The 26,122-nt window shown below is 43.0% G+C and overlaps 1 protein-coding gene across 5 annotated transcripts in view; it reads right to left on the bottom strand.

The window, feature by feature from the left end:
• Positions 1–26,122, bottom strand: part of cep85l (centrosomal protein 85, like) — a 239,013-nt gene that overhangs the window by 174,118 nt on the left and 38,773 nt on the right. For 3 of the 5 annotated variants that reach the window (XM_055635751.1, XM_055635750.1, XM_055635752.1), the window contains exon 2: positions 8,543–8,704. The exons of the other annotated variants lie outside the window; for them this stretch is intronic. In XM_055635751.1, the coding sequence (XP_055491726.1) occupies positions 8,543–8,704 (162 nt within the window). The remainder of the gene's footprint in view (positions 1–8,542; positions 8,705–26,122) is intronic. 5 annotated transcript variants of the gene reach the window in all.

Raw genomic sequence — 26,122 nt, 5'->3', positions numbered from 1 at the left:
AACATTTATTTCTTGATCTGAAATATCTTTTATGCTTTTGAAGTGGTTTCTGTCTTGCATCAGGAGTGGCACTGTGGCGCAATGGTAGAGTTGCTACCTTATTGCGTTCGGTCCCGACTCTGGGTGCTGTCTGTACAGTTTGTTTGTTCTCCCTGGGACCTTGTGGGTTTTCCCTTGGGTGCTCCAGTTTCCTCCCGCACTTCAAAGACGTACGGACAGGTTTGTAGGTTAATTGGCTTCAGTTAAAAAATATTTCAATTGTTCCTAGTGGGGCTGTTCCTGCACTGTGGCTCTAACCTAAACAAAATCATGGCATGTGGTAGCAGGTTTTTGGTACGCAGTTCTTCATTGTATTTTGTTTTAAGATCCTCAATTTGGACTGGACTCCGATACAGTGATCAAAAAGATGGTGCTGACCCATTAATTCATGTACAACATTCTACTCATGAGAAGTCAGGTGAACCGTAGCAGGAGCTAAAGCCACCCTTTATCTATTTATGTCTATGTGCCTGTGATGCTGCTGCATGCACGATTGTAATTGTACCTGCACCTGATTGTATTTAAGCATACGACAATAAACTCGGGTTGACTTGACTATTGCCTAACAACATGATTAATGTCCGCCATTGTGAGGGGCAGATGTGACCAGTTTGATATCAAAAAGATCCCAGGACAATGTGCTTAGAATATGCTTGATTAGTACGGGTGTCAGTGGAGAAGGCAGGAGAATAGGGTTAAGAGGGAAAGATAGATCAGCCATGATTGAATGGCGGAGTAGACTTGATGGGTTGAATGGCTTAATATTGTTCTTATCACATAAACTTATGCTCTAACATAAGATGAGCAATTAAGCCGAAGAAAGACACAAATTGCTGAAGTAACTCAGCGGGGAACGCAGCATCTTTGGAGAACGTGGACAGAACAGATCGTGACCTTTCTTCAGACCAATTAGCCAGTCCGAAGTATCCCGACAAGAAATGTCATCAGTCCATTTCCCTCCAGTGATGTTGCCTGCTGAGTTCTTCCAGCAGCTTGTTTATTGTATTAGATTTCAGCTTCTGCAGCTACTAATTAAATCAGAGTTCTGATGTAGGGGGAGCAACTGAAACAACTGTTCCTCTCTCTCCACAGATATTGCCAAGTATTTCCAGCATTCCCCATTTTAAATAACACAAGCAGATTTGCATTTCTCCCAGTATTCTGTATTAATAAGCCAGGCTGCCCAACTTATTTCCTATATATGCTTTCTACAGATAATGCACTCAACCAGAAGTGCTGGCATATTTCTCTCTTGGCATAGAATATTCAATCATGCCAATGTGCCTCAGACCAACCTGACATTTTCTATTACCCACTCCAGCTATCCTGTAGGGTATTTAGAGTTAACATTCCTGTCATCTTTTTTGGCAGCATCATAATCACTAAGTAGAGATTTACTAACCCCACTGGAATCTGGTCACAATTTAAATGGTAAAAGCATGCACATTATAAGTAACCATTAAGAGAATTGTTTTTTAAAACCACATATTCCTCCTTTCCGCAGCCGATCTTTAGTTTTAGAAGCCTGCCCTTGCTTGATTCCCACCGTCTTCTAAATAATCCAACCCACAGACTATCGAGAGATTCATTCTTACATCACCATCACAATGTCCCAATATTTTTTTCCTTGGATTGATCTCATCTATTTATTCCCTCTTTGTAACATTGATTCAACCATCATTAAATCACCCTCTGCATTCGCGATAAGGACTCCTGGTGTTACCTTCCCTTGCGTTAATGTTTCCCTTGTGTTAGTTAGTAGGCTGCCTGATTAATTTCCAAACATGCATGAGCTCCAACTTCATCCACCCAAATATTAGGGATACAAAATTATCACTCTCCTCCCACCATCCAACATATTGAATTTCATCCTTTTTGATGGTTACACAAAATTTAATAACCCTTAGATAACTACTTGAAATGCAATGCCATTGGAGATAATGGGTTGAGTCAGCTAGAAATTAGGATTATTATAGATCAGTTCTTGTTGACTGATATGGGCAGTGAGCCAAAGGGCCTGATTCCAAATTGTTCAGCTTCATGCCCTACAGAAGAATGAAGCAGAATCCAGGACAGAGTCATTGAGATACACGACACTGAAACAATCTCTTCAGCCCAATCCTTCCATTCTGACCAAGTTAGCTTAACTAAACTAGTCCCATTGGCCCATGCTGGGCCCATATCCCTCTATACCTTTTCTGTCCGCACCAATTCAAGTATCTTTCAATAGTCATAATTATACGCATCTCTACTGCTTCCTTTCATTCTTGCCTGGATAGCCTGATATCATTCACCCAATTAAACCAACTTGCTGTTCTGTTCACACAAATTCATGTCAAGATAAACTTGCCGTTCATACTTACCCATCCATTTATAGCATCTTCCAATCACTCAAAGACTTAAATTTACATTGAAATAATTAATTCCTCAGATCCCGTGCATCTCCCTCTATTCCCGTCCATCCCAAATGTATGTACCTTCAGTCTAATATGCATCTCCTCCTTAAATCCAATAATTGCCAAGTATCACTACATCTGCTTAAGAGCGGGTATCAGGAATTCACTTTCACCTTGAATAAATCCCTCAAATTCTCCCATTTTCTCTTCTCCGGTACCTCATGGCGTATTTCCTTACATCTCTGCAAAAACATCACGAGGAGATGCTTTAAATGTTTGTCCATTATGATTCTAAGAAGCTCTTTGAACTTTAGTTTGTTAAATTATGTTCTACACTACATGTTATTCTTATTTAACATGATGTTTAAATTTCTGCAGTTAAAAGAAAAACTTTTATGGTATGAACCTTGGTCTGTTAATTATAATATCAATTTTCAAAGTCAGGAAATCACAAGAGGCCTTGGGATATATAGTAGTACATAAAACAGAGTGATTTTCCCGTATAACCTCAGGGGTTGCTACAACACCAGACATTCAACATATTGAATTTCATTACGGCTTCTACAAAGCAAAAACTCTATACCAAGAAAATCTATTGCACAGTGAAGTACGAGGAATATATTGGAATAATACCCTAAAGCATCAACTCATTTCAACTACAGGTATTAAAGTTAATCCAAATTGAAGATTTCAACATTAAAAAGCAATGACTCTGCGTTGCACTGCAGTTGATCTCACATAAAGCATTGGTACATCAGCAGAAGAGTAAGCAAGCTTTATGCCAGGCACATACAGGGGATTTTATAACTTCAATGGCCATCATCGCAAAATTACGCAGAATGAGCATATTACCGTTGCCATTCCAGTTGCGGATTTTCAGGCAACTGCCGGCAACTTGACAGTCGCCTGAAAAATCGCCTAAGTTGGACAGGCCCATGTCACATAATTTTTAAAGTGGCACAGGCTGAACATAATGACGATCGATTCTCAGTGATATTACATAGTATGGAAATGCCACTTTTTCAAAAATTCACAATCCCAGATTCTAATTGTGCTTAATTGGTTACTTTAGTTTAGTGATAGAGTGTGGAAACAGGCCCTTCGGCCCAACGAGTCTACACCGACCAGCGATTCCCGCACATTAACACTATCCTACACACACTAGGGACAATTTACAATGATACCAAGCCAATTAACCTACATACATGTGCGTCTTTGGAATCTTGTCTTGCAATTAAAGGGCCTGCCCCACTAACGCGACTTTTCAGCAACTGTCTTGGATCTTCAAGCTGGACACGCACGTACACATGCACACACGCACACACGCACACACACACACACGCACACACTCCCAATTCGGCGACTTTTTAGGCGACTGCAGGAGACTATGCAGCCGCCACATGGTTGCAACATGTTCACGGGCAGTTGCCGGGGAGTCGCCTTCATGGTCGTGAGGAGTTGGGAACTAGTCGTGGCCTCATTATGGTCACAGCAAATTTTTCAACATGTTAAAAAATTAGCTGCGACTAGAATGAAGACACCATGGAGGGAAGCGAGAATTCTCGTGCCGTAGGTGGGTCGCCAGGAGATCCTAGTGGGTTGTCAGGAGGTCGAAGGTTCTCGTAGGTCGTAGCCGGTGCTGACCGGTGGATTTCATTGGCTCATTGGGAAAAAAAACCGTAAGAAGTAGTTTTCAGGGGCCAGGGATTGCAGGGGAGCACTGTCTGAAATTCACACCCGTGATGAACAGGAAGGTAAGAGACGGCTGGCACAGTGTACAGTAAGTCCTTTAGAGAGCGGGGGGGGGGGGGGGGGGGGGGGAGAGAAGGGGAGAGAAGGGGAGAGAAAGAGGAGAGAAAGAGAGAAAAGGGGAGAGAAGGGGAGAGAAGGGAAGAGAAAGAGATAGAGGGGGAGAGAAGGGAAGAGAAGGGAAGAGAAGGAGGGAGGGGGGGAGAAGGAGTGGAGACACTTTTAAGAAGCCAGCCAACTTTTAATAAAGTTTAGCGGGCATTTAACATTACTGGTCGGTTTTCCTTGGTTCTGAAAACTCCAATGAGCCAATTAAAATGCCCGGTCAGCAAAGGAGATTGCCTACGGCTACCTCAACTGGCTATAACTACATGGCGGCCCCACTACCACTGCACTACGACTTCAAAAGAACCATGCCAACCAATTTTTACTCGCGAAAATTTTTCAGCATGCTGAGAAATTTTCCTTGACCAAACTGAGGCCGCGAGTATGCGGGAACTTCTCTCGAGCATAAAGGAGAGTTACAGTGACCTCCTAGGACCACGTGTCGACCATGCTGCGAGTTTGTGGCAAACTCGCAAATTAGGTCGCCATAGTGGGACAGGCCCTTTAGTAACTGCAAAAATTCTCTCAACATCAAAGGATGGGAGTTAGCTAATTTTATCATTCCTGGTATTTATTTTTCTTGCCATCCTGAAGGTAATAATATCTGAAAAACTGTAACTAAAGTAATGCTGTATCTCACTTTAGCAGTCCTGGTGCCATCCTGTTGTCGACACTGCTCAAGTTAACATGTAACCTTTTAGTGAAATATTATCTTGCTTGCATCCTCTGCATAACCTTGGCTCTGCAGCCTGACAACTAAAACTTCTGCAGTGCTCACCCTGTACAGTGTAAACTGGCAAAGTAATACAATGTATCACAAAATACAAAATCAATAGGAACACATCAATTTGTACTGGGTTATAAAAACTGCATTGTATTCAAGAATTAAAAAAAAATGTACAAACAGCATTAAGATGCATCCATTAAGAGCAAAGAGGATAAGGAAATGTCTCCCACTCTGTCTTTCACTGCCAGTGTCATTTTCCCTACCAGCAGTACATCTCTGATACAGCTGTCGAACTGCTTATTGGGGCTGCAAAAATAAATAATAATTTATTTTTTTCCAAATACTACATTCTCCAGGAGACAGATACACATCAGTTCTTACCAGACCATGAACATAAATTGCCAAGAATTGCCAAGTGGTGCCTCTAATTCTCATCTCATTTCCAAGACATTTAGAAATATTGTGAATTGCAATAGTGCAGTGGAATTTAGCACATGGATTAGTGTACTCAGACAGGATCTTTGCTTTTCACATTAGGATCCCAATACAGAGCTGGCAACTGCCATGCTGATCATCAAGCTTTTTCAAGGACTTTTAGGTTGAGGTCACAGTACGACAGCAGAAAAACATTTGCTCAGGAGGTGATGAAGCTAGAGGAAAGCGGACAAAGCATACTTTAGTATAGCTGAGGAACTGGCGTGATTAGCTCCAATGCCCTGGCAGGCCCCAAGCCACTGCAGCGTGTGGGATGATCACCAGAAGCAGATCATGTGATTCCTACAATATTTCATTTACAATCAGTGAGAGGAGCTGCAATGAATGATTTCACATTGTGCTCACCATTGTAAAGCAAGGCTGGAAGAATGCAAGGTGGAAGACATTGATATGACTGTGATGACCCTTTAGATGCGGACTCATTCCTAAATACTGCCTTATACTGATCCTGGTTTTGTTGTGAATAAGTAACCACAGTTGCAAGGATTTTTTTGCCCAAAAGCTCAAATTTCTGCCATGTGGAGAAAATGTGCTGTTCCAGACCCATTTCCAACAACAACCATGATTGGCTACAGCTCATTGATTCAGTGATACAGGAATGAAAATTTCACATTATGCTCTTTTGGTTACAATACAATACGGTTTTATTCGTCACATTGCACATAGAGTGCAAGTGAAATGAATTTGTCAGCAGCGGTACAATGATAATGAACACACAATACACAATAGACTCTAAGCTCACTTCAACTGTGAGGTAGTGGATATTCAAGAACTTCATCTGTGAAAAAACAAATTGGATATCTGTTTTATCCAGTATTAAAATTGAGCCAGACACAAAATGTTGGAGTAACTCAGCGGGACAGGCAACATCTCTGAAGAGAGGGAATGGGTGGTGTTTCGGGACAAGAACCTTCTTCAGAATCAAAGCAGTCTCGACCCGAAATGTCACCCATTCCTCCAGAGATGCTGCCTGTCCCGCTGAGTTACTCCAGCATGTTGTATCTATCTTGGATTTAAGCCAGCACCTGCTGTTCTTTCCCGCACATTAAAGTTGAGCCTATGAGGTTTCTGACACACAGGTGAAAATGCATCCGGAAAGTTGTTGGAAAGATCAGCTGATAATCATCTCAGGGACAAAAGGACACCTTGGAACAAAGAAGGAATTAGAATGGGTCAATTAAATGCAGAATCTGGCCTGTCCACTTTTCCACGACTTTTTAGGCGACTGCAGGAGACTATGCAGTCACCACATGGTCACCACATGTTCGCGGGTAGTTGACTGGAAGTTGCCTTCATGGTTCCATATAACCATATAACAATTACAGCACGGAAACAGGCCATCTCGGCCCTTCTAGTCCGTGCTTGAGGTTCTTGAGGAGTTCCCGCATTCTGGGAACTAGTTGCGGCCTCATTATGGTCGGCGCAAATTTTTCAACATGTTGAGAAATTAGCGGTGACTAGAATGAAGCCGCCATGGAGTAGCGAGAATTCTCGTGCCATAGATGGGTCGCCAGGAGTTGGGTTGCGAGGGGGCCAAAGGAGGTTCTTGTAGGTTGTAGCCGGTGCTGACCGGTGAATTGGTTCATTGGAAAAAAAAAGGTAAGCAGTAGTTTTCAGAACCAAGGATAACCGACCAGTGATGTTAAATGTCCGCCGAGCTTCACAGCCATGTATCTCTGGCTTCTTAAACGTTGTCCCCACTCCTTCTCCCCCCTCTCTTAAAAGACTTACCAAACACTGTGCTTTACCATCTTTTTACAGCGCCAACCTTCCTGTTCATCGTAGTGTGTGTCTGCTTCACCTTGGCTTTGCAAGGAAGGGGTTTTTTTGGGTGTGTGTGTGTGTGTGTGTGTGTGTGTGTGTGTGTGTGTGTGTGTGTGTGTGTGTGTGTGTGTGTGTGTGTGTGTGTGTGTGTGTGTGTGTGTGTTGCACGAATTCACATTTCATCACATCTGAAACTGTACAGCAATTGTACAACTGTACAATTTTTTTTTCTCCAATATTCACAGGAAGAATTTTATATGTTTCTATAAGATCCCCTCTCATCCTGCTAATCTCCAGTGAATACAAGTCCAGTCAACCCATTCTTTCATCATATGTCAGTCCCGCCATCCTGGGAATTAACCTGGTGAACCTTGTACACCTACGCTGCACTCCCTCAATAGCAAGAATGTCCTTCCTCAAACTAGGAAACCAAAACTGCACACAATACTCCAGGTGCGGTCTCACCAGTGCCCTGTACAACTGCAGTAGGACCTCCTTGCTTCTAAACTCAAATCCTTGCGCAATGAAGGACAACATGCCATTAGCTTTCTTCACTATCTGCTGTACCTGCATGCTTAATGAAGGACAACATGCCATTAGCTTTCTTCACTATCTGCTGTACCTGCATGCTTACTTTCAGTGATTGATGTACAAGCACACCCAGGTCTTGTTGCACCTCCCCTTTCCCTAATCTGACACCATTTCAGATAATAATCTGCCTTCCTGTTCTTGCCACCAAAGTGGATAGCCTCACATTTATCCACATTCTACTGCACCTGCCATGTATCTGTTCACTCACCCAACCTATCCAAGTCACCCTGCAGCCTCATAGCATCCTCCTTGCAGCCCACACAGCCACCCAGCTTTCCGTCTTCTGCAAATTTGGAGATGTTATATTTTATTCCCTCGTCTAAATCGTTAATATATATTGTAAATAACTGCGGTCGCTGCACTGAGCCTTGCAGCACCCCACTAGTTACAGCAAACACAGACAAACACAGGTAAACTTAACTATGCTGTAAATCATCACTATGATTTATAACCATAACAGCAAACGTATCTGATAATCTAGATATATCCATAACTCCAAAATAAAACCCATTTTAAGATTTCATGTGTAGCGGGTTTTAAGTAATGCATCCATATTTATTGCCACGAGAATCAAGTGGCGACAACATGAAAGATCGACTCTCACCCATAACTATAAACAGCACTGTCCAATATTAAAGGAAGCATTCACACACAGCTATGTCAAAGTCTCACTCACCTTCAATGCTATCTGAACTTGAAGTGCCTATTCCAGTGTCTCCACTATCAGAAGCAGCACTGAATCTTCTGCTGGTGATGTTCTGACCACTGGTCAATGATGTGGAGACTGGCCACCCTGCTTCACAACCTGGAACCCATCCTGCATGTGGAACATCAGGACCTGGGCATTGACAGATTGAGCCAGCAATTAGATTAAAATGATAGATACATTTTGCTTGCATTCAGGGTTAATACCACACGAATATACTAGAGCGGACAAAAATCCCCTGAAGGTTACTCTACCACTTGTCAGCTGTAAGTTTGTATTTTTTTTTCAAACTCACTCCATGACTTTGTTTCGGTTTCAGATACATTAGTGAAGGATGCAGTCAGAGGCCAGGCCTGTCTGACTGTTTCACGCCCACAGACAATGTACTTCATTGTCACCATTTTAAACGTGAACAGCATGTCCGTAACTACTCCTTTACACTGACAGAAACGCTTTATACTCAGAGCTACCTCCTCCCATTAGCCGTTTAACTACCCACCATCATTAAGATGTGACTGGACTGCTGAGCTTTGACCAAATCCAGTGGTTGTGAGACTGGGCAGCTTTCTCTGTTGTTTATGCTGACTAGCACCTGAACCTTGTAAATTTTGTAGTCAGCAGGGCAGTACTCTGCATATCGCCAACTTGGACAATTTTGACATTTTTTAATCAAGCCAATTAACCTACAAATCTGTAGGCCTTTGGAGTGTGGGGGGAAACCGAAGATCTCGGAGAAAACCACACGCAGATCACGGGGAGAACGTACAAACTCCATACAGACAGTACCCGTAGTCGGGATCGAACCCGGGTCATGGGCGCTGCATTTTGTGGGTGCAGCAACTCTACCGCTGCGCCACCGTGACGGCCTGTGTATGTAGCAAAGTAATTCCCAGCCCACCTTAGTCCATGTCTAAATTAGGAAGCAAAATATTAGAGATGGTGGAAACCCAAAGTAAAAATGGAACATCTGTAGGTTCTCAGCAGATCAGCCAGTATCTGCAGAGAGAATAATGGAGTAAGCCATTTAGAACGGAGACGAGGAAACACTTTTTCTCATAGAAAGTGGTGAATCTGTGGAATTCTCTGCCTCAGAGGGCGGTGGAGGCCGGTTCACTGGATGCTTTCAAGAGAGAGCTAGATAGGACTCTTAAAAATAGCAGAGTCAGGGGATATGGGGAGAAGGCAGGAACGGGGTACTGATTGGGGATGATCAGCCATGATCACATTGAATGGCGGTGCAGGCTCGAAGGGCCGAATGGCCTACTCCTGCACCTAATTTCTATGTTTCTATGTTTCTATCCATTAATCATAGCTATCTATTGTCTATTGTTAACAATGCAGGTTGATGAGAAGTAAAACAAGAAAACAAGTGTGTTTAGGACTACAGGGTGAAGGAGCTGAGGGTGATGAATATCTGTTTTTTCACACAGAGAGTGGTGAATCTCTGGAACTCTCTGCCACAGAGGGTAGTTGAGGCCAGTTCATTGGCTATATTTAAGAGGGAGTTAGATGTGGCCCTTGTGGCTAAGGGGATCAGAGGGTATGGAGAGAAGGCAGGTACGGGATACTGAGTTGGATGATCAGCCATGATCATATTGAATGGCGGTGCAGGCTCGAAGGGCTGAATGGGCCTACTCCTGCACCTAATTTCTATGTTTCTATGTTTCTATCCATTAATCATAGCTGATCTGTATGGAGGAGTTTTTTTTTTAAAGGGAGATGAACAAAGGTGGTAGACGACAACAAGGCTGGAGTTGTAAGAAGCAGAATGTAGTAGTTTATGGAAAACTGCTCAGTGATAACCATTTATCCCCAGACCTTGAGCCAACAGAAGTCAAAATGATTAACTCTGGAGGTTAATTGAAAGGGACTGCTCTTCTCATCAAGGTGGCTATTGACCAAGTGTGGTATCAAGGAGCCCTGGTAAAATTGGTGAATGGACATCAAGTAGAAAACACTCTAATGACTGGATTCATACTATACACCGAGGAAGATTGTTGCACTTGTTGGAAGTCAATCGTCCCAGCCCCAGGACATCATTGCAGGAGTTTCCCAGAGCAGTGTCTTGGCCCAAACATCTTCAGCTGCTTCATTAATGACTTTCTAACCGTAGTTTCAGAAGTGAGAATACTCGCAGATGATGGCATATTTTTCAAATAACTTTCAATTTCCCAACAAATGAAGCAGTCGGCCTTTCTATGTTGCACGACCTAGACAATATTCAGGCATGAGTTGATTAGTGGTAAGTAACATTCACAGTACACAAGTATCAGACAACGGTCATCTCCAGCAGTGGGAGAGTTTCAGAGCTAAAATACCACCTTCAGTCTGTGTCAGAACTGTCAATCCTGGGTTATGCCAATGGTTACTGTGGCAGACTTAAGGACTGGCTTTCCTGAGTGTGAATCCATGGAAAGTATCTGTCCCAGGTGGAGATCCCAGTCGTGTCCACAGGACCTGTGCGTAACAGCTGGCAGAGATATTCACACTCCTTTAACCGTTCACTGCTCCATTTGAGGTCCCAAACTGTTTTAAGTGGGCCATCATCAGCCAGATGCCAAAGAAAGGTAAGGTAACATGCCTTACTTACTTCCGTCAATGCCGCAAACATCCACCATCATTCCACTCTACCTTAGCACACATGAAAATAATCAACCTAAACCTAAAACTGATGATATGAGCATGTTTCATTTTATTGACTGGAATGGATGTCTCATCATGCATATCCTCTTACATCATCATTACATTTTGTTCAACTCCAGATGTCAGTTAATATATCAGTTACTTCAATTTATGAGTTTTGACTGTTTAGGAAAGTGATGAAAATTAAAAAAAATCCAGTTACTGTTGACTGAAAATTATAAAAGCATTGGGATTGCTGTGTTTTACCAAATAACAATTTATCTCTGTCTTGGCTGACAGAGGTACCTTTTGTTCCATTTATTTTCTCTTTCTCATTGCTCCCATTTCCCATTGAATAGATGACCTTTACAACTTACTCCCACAGCAAGTTGGGCCAAAAGGCCTGTTTCAACACTGTGTGACTCTATGGGTAATGTCGGCTCTCATTGTCCTAGCCTTTTCTCTCCCACCTTCTCTGCAAATTAAAAACAGCCTATTTCTCCCTTTCCTTGTTTTGATGAAGGGTTTAAACATATACGTCAACTCCACTTCTCCTTCCACAAATGCCATCTGACCCGCTGAGTGACCGTTTGCCTATTTTTCCCATTATAACTAAAGATAAATACAGGTAACAGTAGGAAGAGACACTTCACGATGAATAAAACTGACAAAATAATTTTGACAAAACACCAGAAAATCATACCAGCAGTGCTCTAGCCTCAAGAAATCGGTTTGATTATTTCCAGGAGGTGGAAACTGCCTGTTAAACCTGCCGTAGGTTAGGTTGGAACATTGAATTAAACAGTATGGGACAGGAACAGGCTCCTCTGTTTACTATGTCTGCAGCAACCATGATGCCAAACTAAAATAATCTCATATGCCTGCAAACAGGGCCGGATTTAGATGAAGAGAGGCCCTAGGCTATTCAACTTGTGAGGCCCCTCTCAATCCCCAATGACTAGAGAAAGATGGAAGAGTGTTTTAAATCATTTGAGTAAAGCCAAGGATGATGACGGGTGTTTAAAATTCCGCAATTCGCAATTCCTTCTCTAAATGACATAACATTTTATTGGTACATTTTTATTGTACCTGGACTTTCAGAAAGCATTTGATAAGGTCCCACACAGGAGATTAGTGGGCAAAATTAAGGCACATGGTATTGGGGGTAGAGTGCTGACATGTATAGAGAAGTGGTTGGCAGACAGGAAACAAAGAGTAGGGATTAACGGGTCCCTTTCAGAATGGCAGGCTAGTGTAGTCAGTGCTAGTGAGGTACCGCAAGGCTCGATGCTGGGAGCCCAGCTATTTACAACATAGATCAATGATTTGGATGAAGGGATTCAAAGTAACATTAGCAAATTTGCAGATGACACAAAGCTGGGTGGCAATGTGAACTGTGAGGAGGATGCTATGAGAATGCAGGGTGACTTGGTCAGGTTGGGGGAGTGGGCAGGTGCATGGCAGATGAAGTTTAATGCGGATAAATGTGAGGTTATCCACTTTGATAGCAAAAACTGGAAGGCAGAATACTATCTAAATGGCGTCAAGTTGGGAAAAGGAGAAGTACAATGGGATCTGGGGGTCCTTGTACATCAGTCGATGAAAGTAAGCATGCAGGTACAGCAGGCCGTGAAGAAAATGAATGGCATGTTGGCCTTTATAACACGAGGAATCGAATATAGGAGCAAAGAGGTCCTTCTGCAGTTGTACAGAGCCCTGGTGAGACCACACCTGGAGTATTGTGTGCAGTTTTGGTCCCCTAATTTGAGGAAGGACATTCTTGCTATTGAGGGAGTGCAGCGTAGGTTTACAAGGTTAATTCCCGGGATGGCGGGACTGTCATATGCTGAGAGAATGGAGCAGCTGGGTTTGTACACTCTGGAGTTTAGAAGGATGAGAGGGCATCTCATTGAAACATATAAGATTGTCAAGGGCTTGGACACGCTAGAGGCAGGAAACATGTTCCCGATGTTGGGGGAGTCCAGAAGCAGGGGCCACAGTTTTAAGAATAAGGAGTAAGCCATTTAGAACGGAGATGAGGAAAGACTTTTTCTCACAGAGAGTGGTGGGACTGTGGAATTCTCTGCCTCAGAGGGCGGTGGAGGCCGGTTCACTGGATGCTTTCAAGAGAGAGCTAGATAGGGCTCTTAAAAATATCGGAGTTAGGGGATATGGGGAGAAGGCAGGAACGGGGTACTGATTGGGGATGATCAGCCATGATCACATTGAATGGCGGTGCTGGCTCGAAGGGCCAAATGGCCTACTCCTGCACCTATTGTCCATTGTCTAAATATCATAGTGATTGAAAAAAAAGCATAAATGTTAAAATTAACTGTGAAAAACTTTTGCTATAACCAAACTTTGTAAGCATTTCGTGGAATAAGCAGGAATTTTTAGGAAAATAAAATTGTAGGTTTACTGTTATATTAAAATAAACAAACAAAAAAAAACGTGAGCTTTTTTTTGCCTGGGAAGTGTTAATAAGAAGACCATGATTACCTGACAGTGACAGTGTGACACTTTTAGATCCTACTGTATATTGTCATTAAACAGTTGGTTTTAAAATACATGTTACGAAATAAATAAATTACAATCATCAAATACTTTGAGACTAAAAAAGTTTTTTTCTAGCCTTCCTCATTGCAAAATCATCCAGAAGTTCATCAAAATTTGTTTGTCTAAGTTTGTCACCGAATGCTCAGTGCCGACAACCTCTCTTGAGACATTGTGGCCCTTAATTCATTTTTAATTCTTTTGAGTCTTGAAAAAGACCTCTCTCCCGAGCAGTTAGTGACCATTAAGCTAAGAAACAGCCGCAAGATTGCTTCCACATTAGGGAAGGCCATCTGAATTTTTTCCTTGTATATAATTTGATAAAGGTCTGTATGAGACAGAGACTGCTCTTCTGTAGGCCTATGGTTTTGTCTCACGTACCGGTGAAAGTGCAAATGTTCATCAGTAAGTTTCAGGTTAACATCTTCTGGGTATGCCTCCATCAACAGTTCAACACCTTGCTGAATTTCTTGCTTAGATGCGGTCAGATTAGCAAGAAAGGAAAGGTTGTTTAGACACTACAGTGTGTTGTGACAGCATATGTAAGAAAGGCCTATGACAGTGTCAAAAATATTATACACCTTGGCGGGAGGCCCCCTAGATTTTGAGGCCCTAGGCTTCAGCCTCACAAGTCTATAGGTAAATCCGGTACTGCCTGCAAGTGGTCACTATTCCCCACATGTCTGTCTAAATGCGTCCTAAATATTGCTATAACATCTGATTCAATCTTGTTCCTTGGCAGCAATTTCTAGGGCTCGGGCATTCCATGTTTTTTTTTAATTGCCTTGCAAATCTCTTTAGAATTTTCCCCCACTTAGCTTAAAGCTATAATTTTTGGCTTTTAACTTTTTCACTCTGGGAAAAAGACTGTCTATCCTATTTATGCCTCTCATCATTTTACGTACTGTCACATCGCTCCTCAGCCTCTGACACTCCAGGGAAAATAATCTGAGTCTCCTTATAGCTTCCTATTCCTAATGCACTTCAATCCAGGCAGCATCCTGGTGAACCTCAGCTACATCCTCTCCAAAGCCCCCACATCCTTCTTATAGTGTGATACCCAGAACTGCATACAATACTCCAAATGAGGCCTAGTTTATTTTCACATGTACCGAGGTACAGGGAAAAGCTATTGTGTACCAGTCAGCAGAAAGACAATACATGATTACAATCGAACCATCCACAGTGTACAGATACATGTTTAGGGAATAATGCTTAGTGTAAGGTAAAGCCAGTAAGGTCCAATCAAAGATAGTAGTTACCAATGAGGTAGATAGTAGTTCAGGACTGCTTTCAGTTGTTGTAGGATGATTCAGTTGCCTGATAAGAGCTGAGAAGAAACTGTCCCTGAATATCCTGATTGGAGAGAGGAGAAGACAGAGTGGCCAGGGTGCGACTCGTCCTTGATAATGCTGCTGGCCTTGCATATAAATTGAATCAATGGAAGGGAGGTTGGTTTGGGCTGAGTCCACAATATACTGCAAATTCTTGCGGTCTTGGATGGGGCTGTTCCCAAACCAAGCTGTGATGCATCCTGTTTTATACTCAATGCTACAAATGATGAAGGCAAGCATGCGGTGCGCATTATTTACCACCCTTTACTAAAAAATACTGTGGAATACTGTGGAAGATAAAATCACCTGTTACAACTCTCCTGCTAAATTTACATATTTCCATGATCTGCCTATGTATCTGGAATCTATAGAATCTAGCATTAAAATTGATCACACCTTTCTTATTCCCGAGTTCTACCCATGTACCCTTATAGGATGAGCCTTTCAAAAGTCCTCTCTTGGTGCATGTGTGATATTCTCCCTAATCAGCACTGTAGCTCCCCCACCACCTTTACACACCCCTCTGTCAAATCTGAAGCCTTGATAACCAGAAGCATTGAGCTACCAGTGCCGTGCTCGCTCAATCAAGTTTCCGATGGCTATAATATCATTTCTATGTACATCCCATAACATCGGGCGGCACAGTGGCGCAATGGTAGAGTTGCTGCCTTGCAGCGCTTGCTGCGCCAGGGACCCGGGTTCGATCCCGACTACAGGTGCTGTCTGAACAGAGTTTGTACGTTCTCCCCGTGACTGCATGGGTTTGCTCCAAGATCTTTGGTTTCCTTCCACACTCCAAAGATGTACAGGTATGTAGGTACATTCCCTTGACAAATGTAAAAATGTACAGGTGTCAGATGTGTCAGAAGTTATGGGGAGAAGGCAGGAGATTGGGGTTAGGTGGGAGAGATAGATCAGCCTTGATTGAATGGCGGAGTAGACTTGATGGGCCGAATGGCCTAATTCTACTTCCACTTATGACCTGTATGAAAACGTTCCCCTCAGGTTCCAATTAAATCTTTCCCCTATCACCTTAATCCTATGCCCTTTGATTCTTGATTCCATAAATAATATTTTTTGGCTGGATCATCACAGGCTCAGCTACTGGATGGTCAGTCACTCTTCTATAGCCCTGAGAAATGAGAAATGAGCAATCCTGAAGAGATATTCCATTGTCAAGAGAGTCAATTTAATTGTCATTTGGACCCCTGGAGGTCCAAACGAAATGCCGTTTCTGCAGCCATACATTACACACAAATAGACCCCAGACACAACATAATTACATTTTACATAAACATCCATCACATAGCTGTGATGGAAGGCCAAATAAACTTATCTCTCCACTGCACTCTCTCCCCCCCGATGTCAAAGTCAAAGTCAAAGCCCCGGCTGGCGATGGCGATTGTCCCGCAGCCATTAAAGCCACGCCGGGTGCTGAAAGGTCGCACATGGGTCTTGGAATTTGTGCCCTATATATGAGCAAATGAAAGTGCATAATTCCAGCCGATGGGGGCGGTGTAGTGAAGCCCCGCTCCAGGAGCTCTTGCTGCAATAAATGGGGGAGAACTCGCCGTTGCAGGAGCCCCGAAAAGCGGTCTCCCTCCAGGGAGTCGCGGGCTCCCGGTGCCGTCGTCCGCAGACCCGCAGCAGCAGCCCCCGCAACAGCAGCAGCATCAGCAGCAGCAGCAGCAGCAGCAGCGCTCCTCCACCGCTCCACCCGCTCCGGACTCGGCCAGCTCCGCGACGGCAATGGTGAGTCGGCACCTGAGTCCCCGGCTTCCTGTTGGAGAGCCGCTCCTTTGCGGCCTGAGACACCTGAGACCCCCGATCCTGAAAACCTGGGGTGCTGTCAGTGTGGGAGAGATTCAAAAAGTTTCCCCCCCCCCTCCCCACCCCGCCCGCACGGGTTTCACACTGGGTATTCCATAAAATAACAAAAACTACATAAAAACACAGACAAAAAATAATAAAAACGCAGACAGGCTGCAGAGGCCGCTGCTGGCTAGAGCCGCGCCGCCTACCGCCGCCTATTGTCAATATTGCAGTAGCTATCATGAATGAAGTACTCCATCCAAGCTACTTGTATTTATTGAAAGAATAGCATAAGCCAAAATGGAAACCTTTATCCTCCTTCCACTTCATATATTTGCCCATTGGTTCCTCAATTGATTGAACTAAAACCTGAATTATTTGACCTTCACATGCAAACCAAATTGCTGAAAACTAGATGGAGCAGAGAATTTGTGCCATATATGAGCAAATGAAAGTTGCATAATTAATGATGGTGTAAGGAGAGAAGCTGTTAAATGCTTTGCTGCAATAAATGGGGGATGTGGAGCCGAGAGGTCTGAATGTGAGCTCAGTCGCTGCACATCTTAGCAACCCTCACCAGAACTGTGACTGGAACTGAGACGGTGCAAGGAGACCAGCAGGTACAAATCATTACATGATGGAAACCCTCCATATCTTCATTAGTCCACCTTTAGCCGGTAGAGCTACTGCTTTACAGTGCCCGAGACCCTGGTTTGATCCTAACCTTGGGTGCTGTCTGTGTGGAGCTTGTATGTTCTCCCTGTGACCGCACGGGTTTCTTCTGGGTACTCTGGTTTCCTCCCATATCGCAAAGACATGAGGGCTTTTTAGAAAACCCTCGCTAAATCGCCAGTACAAGGAGTGAGTGAGAAAATAGGATAACATAGAACTATGTGAACAGGTGATCAAAGGTTGGCATAGACCCAGTGGGCCAAAGGGCACGTTTCCATTCTGTATCTTTAAACTAAACTATTTGCAATTAAGTATGTCATTTCAAAATACGTTGCAGGCTATATGGAAAAGAATTTTACAAAAATAACCTCATGAATGAACAAATGACTTCCAAAATGGCATTTTACTCAATAAATAACATGATTTTCTGGTTGTAATCATAATAGATCCTTTTCGACATTGCCGTTTTGGAACTCCGGACATAGGAGAGAACTTCCAGCCAAACATCCTTTAATTATTACTAATAAATACTCTACAGCAACTGAAACATTCTAGACATGCACAATTTACATACTACGGTGCCTTAACTGAAAAGTAACACAATAAATATCTATATAAACTTTTTGTAATTGCCAATTAAAGTGGACTCAATATTTTACAAATAATTCTAAACACAATATATGAGAGTTAACAGTTATAACTCCAGCCAAGTATAAATGTATTTATTATCTATTCCTCTTAACTCATGTCATGATCCAATTGATACCCAGTGGTTTCTTGATTAGTACGGGTGTCAGAGGTTATGGGGAGAAGGCAGGAGAATGGGGTTAGGAAGGAGAGTTAGATCAGCCGTTATTCACAGTGCATAACACAACTACTGGAGAAATTCTGTGCGTCAGGCAGCACCAGTGGAGGGGAATGTATGTTGATATTCCAGGTCAGGACACTTCATCTGGAATTTTCAGATGATGGTTGGCTCAATGAGTTTTCTTGAGTTGTTTGTTCTTTTTTTGTTCCAGTTTCCAACATCTACAATGTCTTGTGTATCAATTCACAGTTGCACATTTTGGCCAATGATGGATTGGTTTGTGGCAGTTCTTTGCTCTCAGATTTCAGAATGCAATTTGCTCTACCCAATGACAATAAACACATTCTATTCAGCAGATGTTGCTCCTAATAAATTTACCAGTGTTATATACATATTCAATCATGCCACTAGTTGTAACATTATCTTTTATTCTCCCCCATGGCTGTGATGTTCTATCATGTACAATCAAGCATGTGTTTGATGTCAGGAATACCATCACTCATTCCGCATGCTGAGCAAATGGCATGCATACTTTGTCAGCATATCTAATGCCTGCCATCATTAGACTGTCTGGAAAAGCCCATTGTCTTTTCTCTTACACTTGAATATGGTCTTGCCACTTCCTCAGCAGCTAGATCCCAAATTGATCACCTATATTGCATTAATGGATCTGCTGTGCAATGCTGTTTATTAAGGCAAGTAACCAAACAACATTTACGCATGTCCAGCAAAACCCACTGGCAAAGTTTGTATTTCAACATATTCAATTTTATGAATGGATAGAAAATTGGCTTCATGGAAGGAAGCAGAGGGCGATGGTGGAAGGTTATTCTCAGACTGGAGGCCTGTGACTAGTGGTGTGCTTCAGGGTTCGGTGCTGGGCCCGTTACTGTTTGTCACCTATATCAATGATTTGGATGAGAACATATACGGCAAGATTAGCAAGTTTGCAGATGATACAAAACTGGGCGGTTTTACAGATAGTGAAGATGTTTGTGAAAATTGCAGCAGGATCTTGACTGATTGTCCAGGTGGGCTGAGGAACGGTTGATGGAATTTAATGCAGAAAATGGGAAGTCTAACATGGGCAGGACCTACTCAGTGAATGGTAGGCTCTGGGTAGTGTTGTAGAGCAGAGGGATCTAGGACTCCAGGTGCATAATTCCCTGAAGGTGGAGTCGCTGGTGGATCAGGTACATTGGCATTCATCAGTGAGAGTATTGAGTATATAAGTTGGGAGGTCATGTTGCAATTGCGTAAGACATTAGTGAGGCCGCATTTAGAGTATTGTGTTCAGTTAAGAAACCTTCAGAACTGGGTCTCTGTGCATCCCTTTGCAAATGGATCCTCGACTTCCCCAGCAACTGTACAATCGGTATGAATTACCAACCTGTTGGTAAGTTCGTATATAAAACTAAATTGACCACCCCTTTCCATTTTGTTTAAGGAGTGAATAACAGCGGGTTAGGTGGCTGTGGGCTTCACAGATTAGGTTGGGATGCCATTTGGGATAGCCAGAATCCTTTCAGGCAATCCAGTCAAAGGGACCACATTATGGATGCCAAGAACAAATAGTAATAGTTACTATAATATATATTTAGCAAAGGCACCCAAAGAAAATTTTATAACGGGCAGTCAAACCAAAAGACTGAACATTTTGAAACACGAACCAACCATAAATTAATATTATGCAATCTTTTACCTAATTTACTTGAATGTTGCCTGGGTTTCAGCAACTAAGTTACAGGGAAAGGTTGAACAAGTTAGGGCTTTATTCTTTGGAGCGCAGAAGGTTAAGGGGGGACTTGATAAAGGTTTTTTTTAAAATGATGAGAGGGATAGACAGAGTTGACGTGGAAAAGCTTTTCCCACTGAGAGTAGGGAAGATTCAAACAAGGGGACATGACTTGAGAATTAAGGGACTGAAGTTTAGGGGTAACATGAGGGGGAACTTCTTTACTCAGAGAGTGGTGGCTGTGTGGAATGAGCTTCCAGTGGAGGTGGTGGAGGCAGGTTCGTTTTTATCATTTAAAAATAAATTGGATAGTTATATGGACGGGAAGGGAATGGAAGGTTATGGTCTGAGCGCAGGTATATGGGACTAGGGGAGAATATGTGTTCGGCACGGACTAGAAGGGTCGAGATGGCCTGTTTCCGTGCTGTAAATTGTTATATGGTTATATGGTTATAATGAAAAGAAACACACCTGGAAGAACAACCTTAAGCCCCTGTCTCACGGGGCGAGTCCACCCACCAGTGACCCCAAGTGAAAGAAAAAAAATCAGACTCGTGGTTGTGTATGAGATTCCAAGTTTATATTCAAGAGTTTAACCGAGTTCCCACGTGTATGTCTAAGTTTGCCATTTACTTCTTATTTCTGCGATGTAGCAAGTTCCTCTCCCGAGTTACTCTTGAGCCAACAACGTCTACCGACGTGTGGAAAAATCATCACATGGAGTGATGTCAAGCAGTTTTTTTTCACTATAAAAAGATCCAGCTTGAAGAACGATCTCGACCCGAGACATCGCCTATTTCTATTCTCCAGAGATGCTGCCTGACCAGCTGAGTTAGTCCATCATTTTGTGTCTATCATTGGTTTAATCTAGTATCTGCAATTCCTTCCTTCATTCATTTAGAGCAGTTTGTTTCAAGAAACAATCCTTCCAAAATTGCATTCAAAAGTCCATTTGAACTGCATTTGTTCAAAGTCTGGCATCAATCATAGGCTATTTTTTTTTTGTTGGGAGGAACTGCAGATGCTGGTTTACACCGAAGATAGACACAAAATGCTGGAGTAACTCAGCGGGACATGCAGCATTTCTGGAGAGAGGGAATGGGTGACGTTTCTGGTCGAATCCCTTCTTCAGACTGAAAAAATGTTTCAACCCTCTCCCCAGAGATGCTGCCGGCTTGGCTGAGATACTCCAGCTTTTTGTGTCTAGTAAGATTGTTTTATTCCCTTAATTCATCTCTCATCAAAAAGTTGGTAAACTTCTAACAAAAAGATGAAGTAAATTGTACATTAACGTTATTTTTTTCTGGACAGCAAGGTCCGTAGACTGGAGGGATAGCAGTGTGTGTCTCTCTATAAAGCAGCGGCTCAAAACATTGCTGATTGGGCAGATCTGCCCAGAAACCACCCCTTTCACACTCACCCCAGCCCTGGGAAACAACGTTTTCAGAGCCCTACAGTCACCCCAGCCCGCCCACGAACCTCCGATTGAAAGACAAAACTCAAATGTTCTCTTCAGCAGTGGCGTCCCAGAGTTTCCCAGCGCCTGGCCCAAGTTTTAATTTAAACTCAGGAAAACTGAATTTGTATTAAAAACCCAAATACAATTGGCCCTTAATTGTAAATATGAGAATGTTTTCCTATATTGTATGGTAGACTATCATCCGGTGTAGACACCATAATTGATATCATAATTACAACTGGTTACATCATTGCATCATAAACTCTCCAAATGCTATCGGCCGGCGCATGATATTTCATGAATATCCCGTAAATCAACGTCAGAGAGCTGACTTTCTGGCTTATTATTCTTTCAACATGGAAGGAGGTCATTTGGCCCATCAAGGCGATGCCAGCTCTGACAGCAATCCCATCAATCACATTCCCCATTCATTTCCCTGCAATTTATTCTCTCTCACATGCTCGTCAACTGTCCCAGATTCCATTACTCACCGACACACTCGGGTTAATTTACAGCGGCAGATTAGCCTACGTTCTTTGGGGATGTGGGAGGAAACCAGAGCGGCCGGGGGAATCCCATTGGGTCACAGGGAAAAGGTCTAACCCTGACACGGACACCACCGGAGGTCAGGATCGAACCTTTTGTTCGCTGGAGCTGTGAGAGGACCATGTGCAACCTTCTGCGCCATCGTTCCCAGGCAAACCAACTGCAGGATCCATACCGCATCCACGCTGCTGAAGCCTGAAAAACAATGAGGCAATTTTCCACACGGTTACTGACACCACCAGCTCCAGCCACCTTCAGTAGGGCTTGGAGGCTGCTGTTAGCCACAGAGGGGAAAGTGTGCAGCTCACCCATGCACCCTTCCCCTTCTCCCCCCACCCCATCCTCCCACCCCTTCTTTCCCTCGCATTATTTCTAGATGGCTTCTTTTGGAAGAAATCACTTTGAAAATTATTGTTTACCAGCCCTTCTTGTACTTCACTGCTGAAGCACTGTTTGGTCAATGGGTCTTGTACCTGTGGTAGTTCAATTATTTGTTTCATTACGCAATCTTCACAATTTGCCTGGATGTTAGAATATGTCACTATGTAAAGCATGTCAAGGTTTAATAGTAATTTACTGGTTACTTGAGGAAACCAAGTGGAATGGACCCCAGCAGTAATTTCAGCTGCTGCATGCAATGGGCTTGCGAACACAAGACAGACCAACCAGCCGGCTTCACGGGGCCTCCCTGGAACTGCGGTGGGCTAGGACTGCAGGCTGGGTGATGTGTGAACCAACAGATATCCTACACACCTTGAAAAGGTAGGAGGCACCTTGTCGCTTGAAAGGAAATGATTCACCATCAGGGCATCAAGTGTACTTCACAAGTGGCTACAGTCTGGTCTCACAACTGAAAGCCTCCTTAACGCGAACAGACTGGGTGGAAAGTGCTGCCTGAGAAAACCCCCTATTTAAACGCATAACATTTTTCGGATATATATCCTGAGACGGGACACCTGTCCCATATATCTGCTTCTCCATAAAAAGTGCATTAATCTAACAAGGATTCATGGCACCGTTTCAACGTGAAAAGTTAAAGTTCTGAAGGGAACTAATTACCTCTCACAATGCGGGTTTTCCCCCCACTGCATGGTTCATTCTTTTCGCTCAGATCCCCGGTGAGTGCTTTTTGCTCCTTCACTGAAAATTTTCCATTAAGATCTGACTAATCTTCAACATTTCACTTCTGGCACTCAGGCCAAACCCATGAGTTACTCACGAGTCACTACGGTAAACTCACGGGCCATTGCGTTCTTACAACGAGTTTAAATGTTTACATTTTTAACTTCAAGAGTAAATTTGGCTTGTGGAAAACTTTAAACATGTTTGAAATTTTTCAAGAGTTAACAAGTTTCACGGGTACCTGCCGTTAGCGCCACGAGTCGCTAAGTTGCGTCCATGTGTTCCGACGTTCCCACTACATTAATTGTACGTGATTACTACGAGTTTGTTCTAAACTCTGGGTCACTCGTGGGTCGACTCGCACCGTGAGACAGGGGTTTAACACAACACTACCAGATCCAAGAGCAAATCTGTGAATACCATTCTGATCTGAAAGCCCTGGAAGTAGCTATTACAATTAAGACTTTTTTAAGCCACAAAAGTCCTAATGGGCATGTTTTGGAAGTTGATGTTCATTTATTGAAAAGATGATTGTACCAAAGAAACTAGCCAACGCCTCTACTTCCTTAGATGGCTTAGGAAGTTTGGCATGTCCCCAACAACTCTCACCAACTTCTACAGATGCACCATCGAAAGCATTTTATCAGGATGCATCACAGCTTGGTTTGGGAACAGCTCCATCCAATACCGCAAGAAATTGCAGCGATGCAGCCCATACCATCACACAATCTAACCTCCCTTCTGTTGACTCAATTTAAACCTCACGCTGCCTCGGCAAGGCCAGGATGAGTCACACCCTGGCCACTGGCCACTTGCCCCTCCCCTCTCCCATCAGGCAAAAGGTATAGATGTGTGAAAATGCATACCACCAGATTCAGGTACAGGTTAGCATGCAACAAAAGAGTTTTGCTGTACCTCGGTGCATGTGACAATAAACTAAATAAACTAGTATATGGCAACATATAGTTTTGCTTCTATAAGTCATTCACAATTATTTATAATAGTTATACACGTATTAGACTAGACTTTGCGATTTATTTTGTGATGAATCCGACTTCATCTGCATAGGTCATGAGCATCACATCAAAACTCTGCTATTCAAGGTGTGGACTCCTATATATTGGCAAGACCAAGTGCAGACAAGGCAGTCGTTTCGCTGAACACCTTCGCTCAGTCCCCCTTGGCCTACTCGATCACCTGGTTGCCAAACACTTTAACTCCCATTCTGGGCTGAGCCTCCTCCACTGTCAGAGTGAGGCCAAATGCAAATTGGAGGAAAAGCACCTCATATTTTGAAGATAGACACAGAATGTTCGAGTAACTCAGTGGGACAGGCAACATCTCTGGAGAGAAGGAATAGGTGATGTTTCAGGTCGAGACCCTTCCGAAATATCAACCACTCCTTCTCTCCAGAGATGCTGCCTGGCCCGCTAAGTTACTCCAGCAATTTGTGTCTATCTTTGGTGTAAACCAGCATCTGCAGTTCCTTCCTACACACCTCATATTTCGCTTGGGCAGTTTACAACCCAATAGTATGAATATTGATTTAACTTCAAACAACCCTTAAATCCCCCTCTCTCCTTCCCTCACCCATCCTAGTCCTACTTTCACTGCCGTCCTTCTGGATTGTCCATTTTCATCACTAGTTATCACCATCCCCACAGCCAACAATGGACCATTGTGGGCTTCACCTTATACTTGATCGTCGCAGCTGGCTTTAATTTGTCCTTTTGCATATCTTTCATTCATGTGTTCCATGTACCTTTTCATTATCTCTTGTTTCCCTCTCCCGACTCAGTCTGAAGAAGGGTCTCAACCCAAAACGTCACTTATTCCTTTTCTCCAAAGATGCTGCCTGACCCGCTGAGTTACTCCAAATTTTTATGTCCATCTTCGGTGTAAACCAGCATCTGCAGTTCCTTCCTACACGCTTAAATACAGAGTTCCTTTCCCCTCCTGCCAACATAATTTTTTTTTAAATCAAATATAGCACCAAATTTTATTCGTTCTTGGCAGATTTTACATTCAGAAATCTACAAACAAGTATAAGCAGATTCTAGAGCCAACAAAACAACACTGTTTTGATAATTTTGAATAATATTGAATGCAATTTGTACATGGAAGGCTAATTTGCCAAAAAGGAATGCCTTGATCATCTGACATCAAATAGAGGCACGAGCCATTGTTATACCCTTAGGCCCTTTTACTACACAGTAAGATATTGAAAGTATAGACACACTCCAAACATTGTTAGACTCTACACAAGAGGGAAATCAATGCTGTACCCAAGAGCATAAAGGAGGCAGTAAAATTATGGCACACCACATTTTGGAATAGAAACTGGAGAAAAGTGGGTACAAAACAGTTGCACTCCAACTATCTCCAACGGTGACAAATCGATCCAAATGTTCCTTATAAGGATACAACCTGAAATTAACCCTGCACTGGATCCAGTCACAATATTTGTGTGCACGGAAAGAACATACGGAACAAGATCATGACTGAATTTTCTTTCTTGCTTCAATGCCATTTTTCTGCACCGATTCCTCAATGATTCTTTGCCATTGTTAGAGTTGGTCTCATCCAGGCAAGTGTATTCACAATCATTCTTTGAACTGCAGTTACATTGCAGAGAGATTGAGTAGGCTGGGATTCTATTCCTTGGCGCGCAGGAGAATGAGGGGTGATCTTATAGAGGTGTATAAAATCACGAGAGGAATAGATTGAGTAGATGCACAGTCTCTTGCCCAGAGTAGGCAAGTCGAGGATGAGAGGACACAGGTTTAAGATGAAGGGGAAACGATTTAAAAGGAATCTAAGGGATAAATTGTTTCATACATAGGGTGGTGCGTGTATTGAACAAGCTGCCAGAGGAGGCAGTTGAGGC

This window comes from Leucoraja erinacea, chromosome 5 (assembly GCF_028641065.1).
Source record: "Leucoraja erinacea ecotype New England chromosome 5, Leri_hhj_1, whole genome shotgun sequence".
Classification (NCBI taxonomy): Eukaryota; Metazoa; Chordata; class Chondrichthyes; order Rajiformes; family Rajidae; genus Leucoraja; species Leucoraja erinaceus.
The sequence above is the reverse complement of the archived record's forward strand: the minus strand, read 5'-3'. Positions and strand labels throughout refer to the sequence as shown.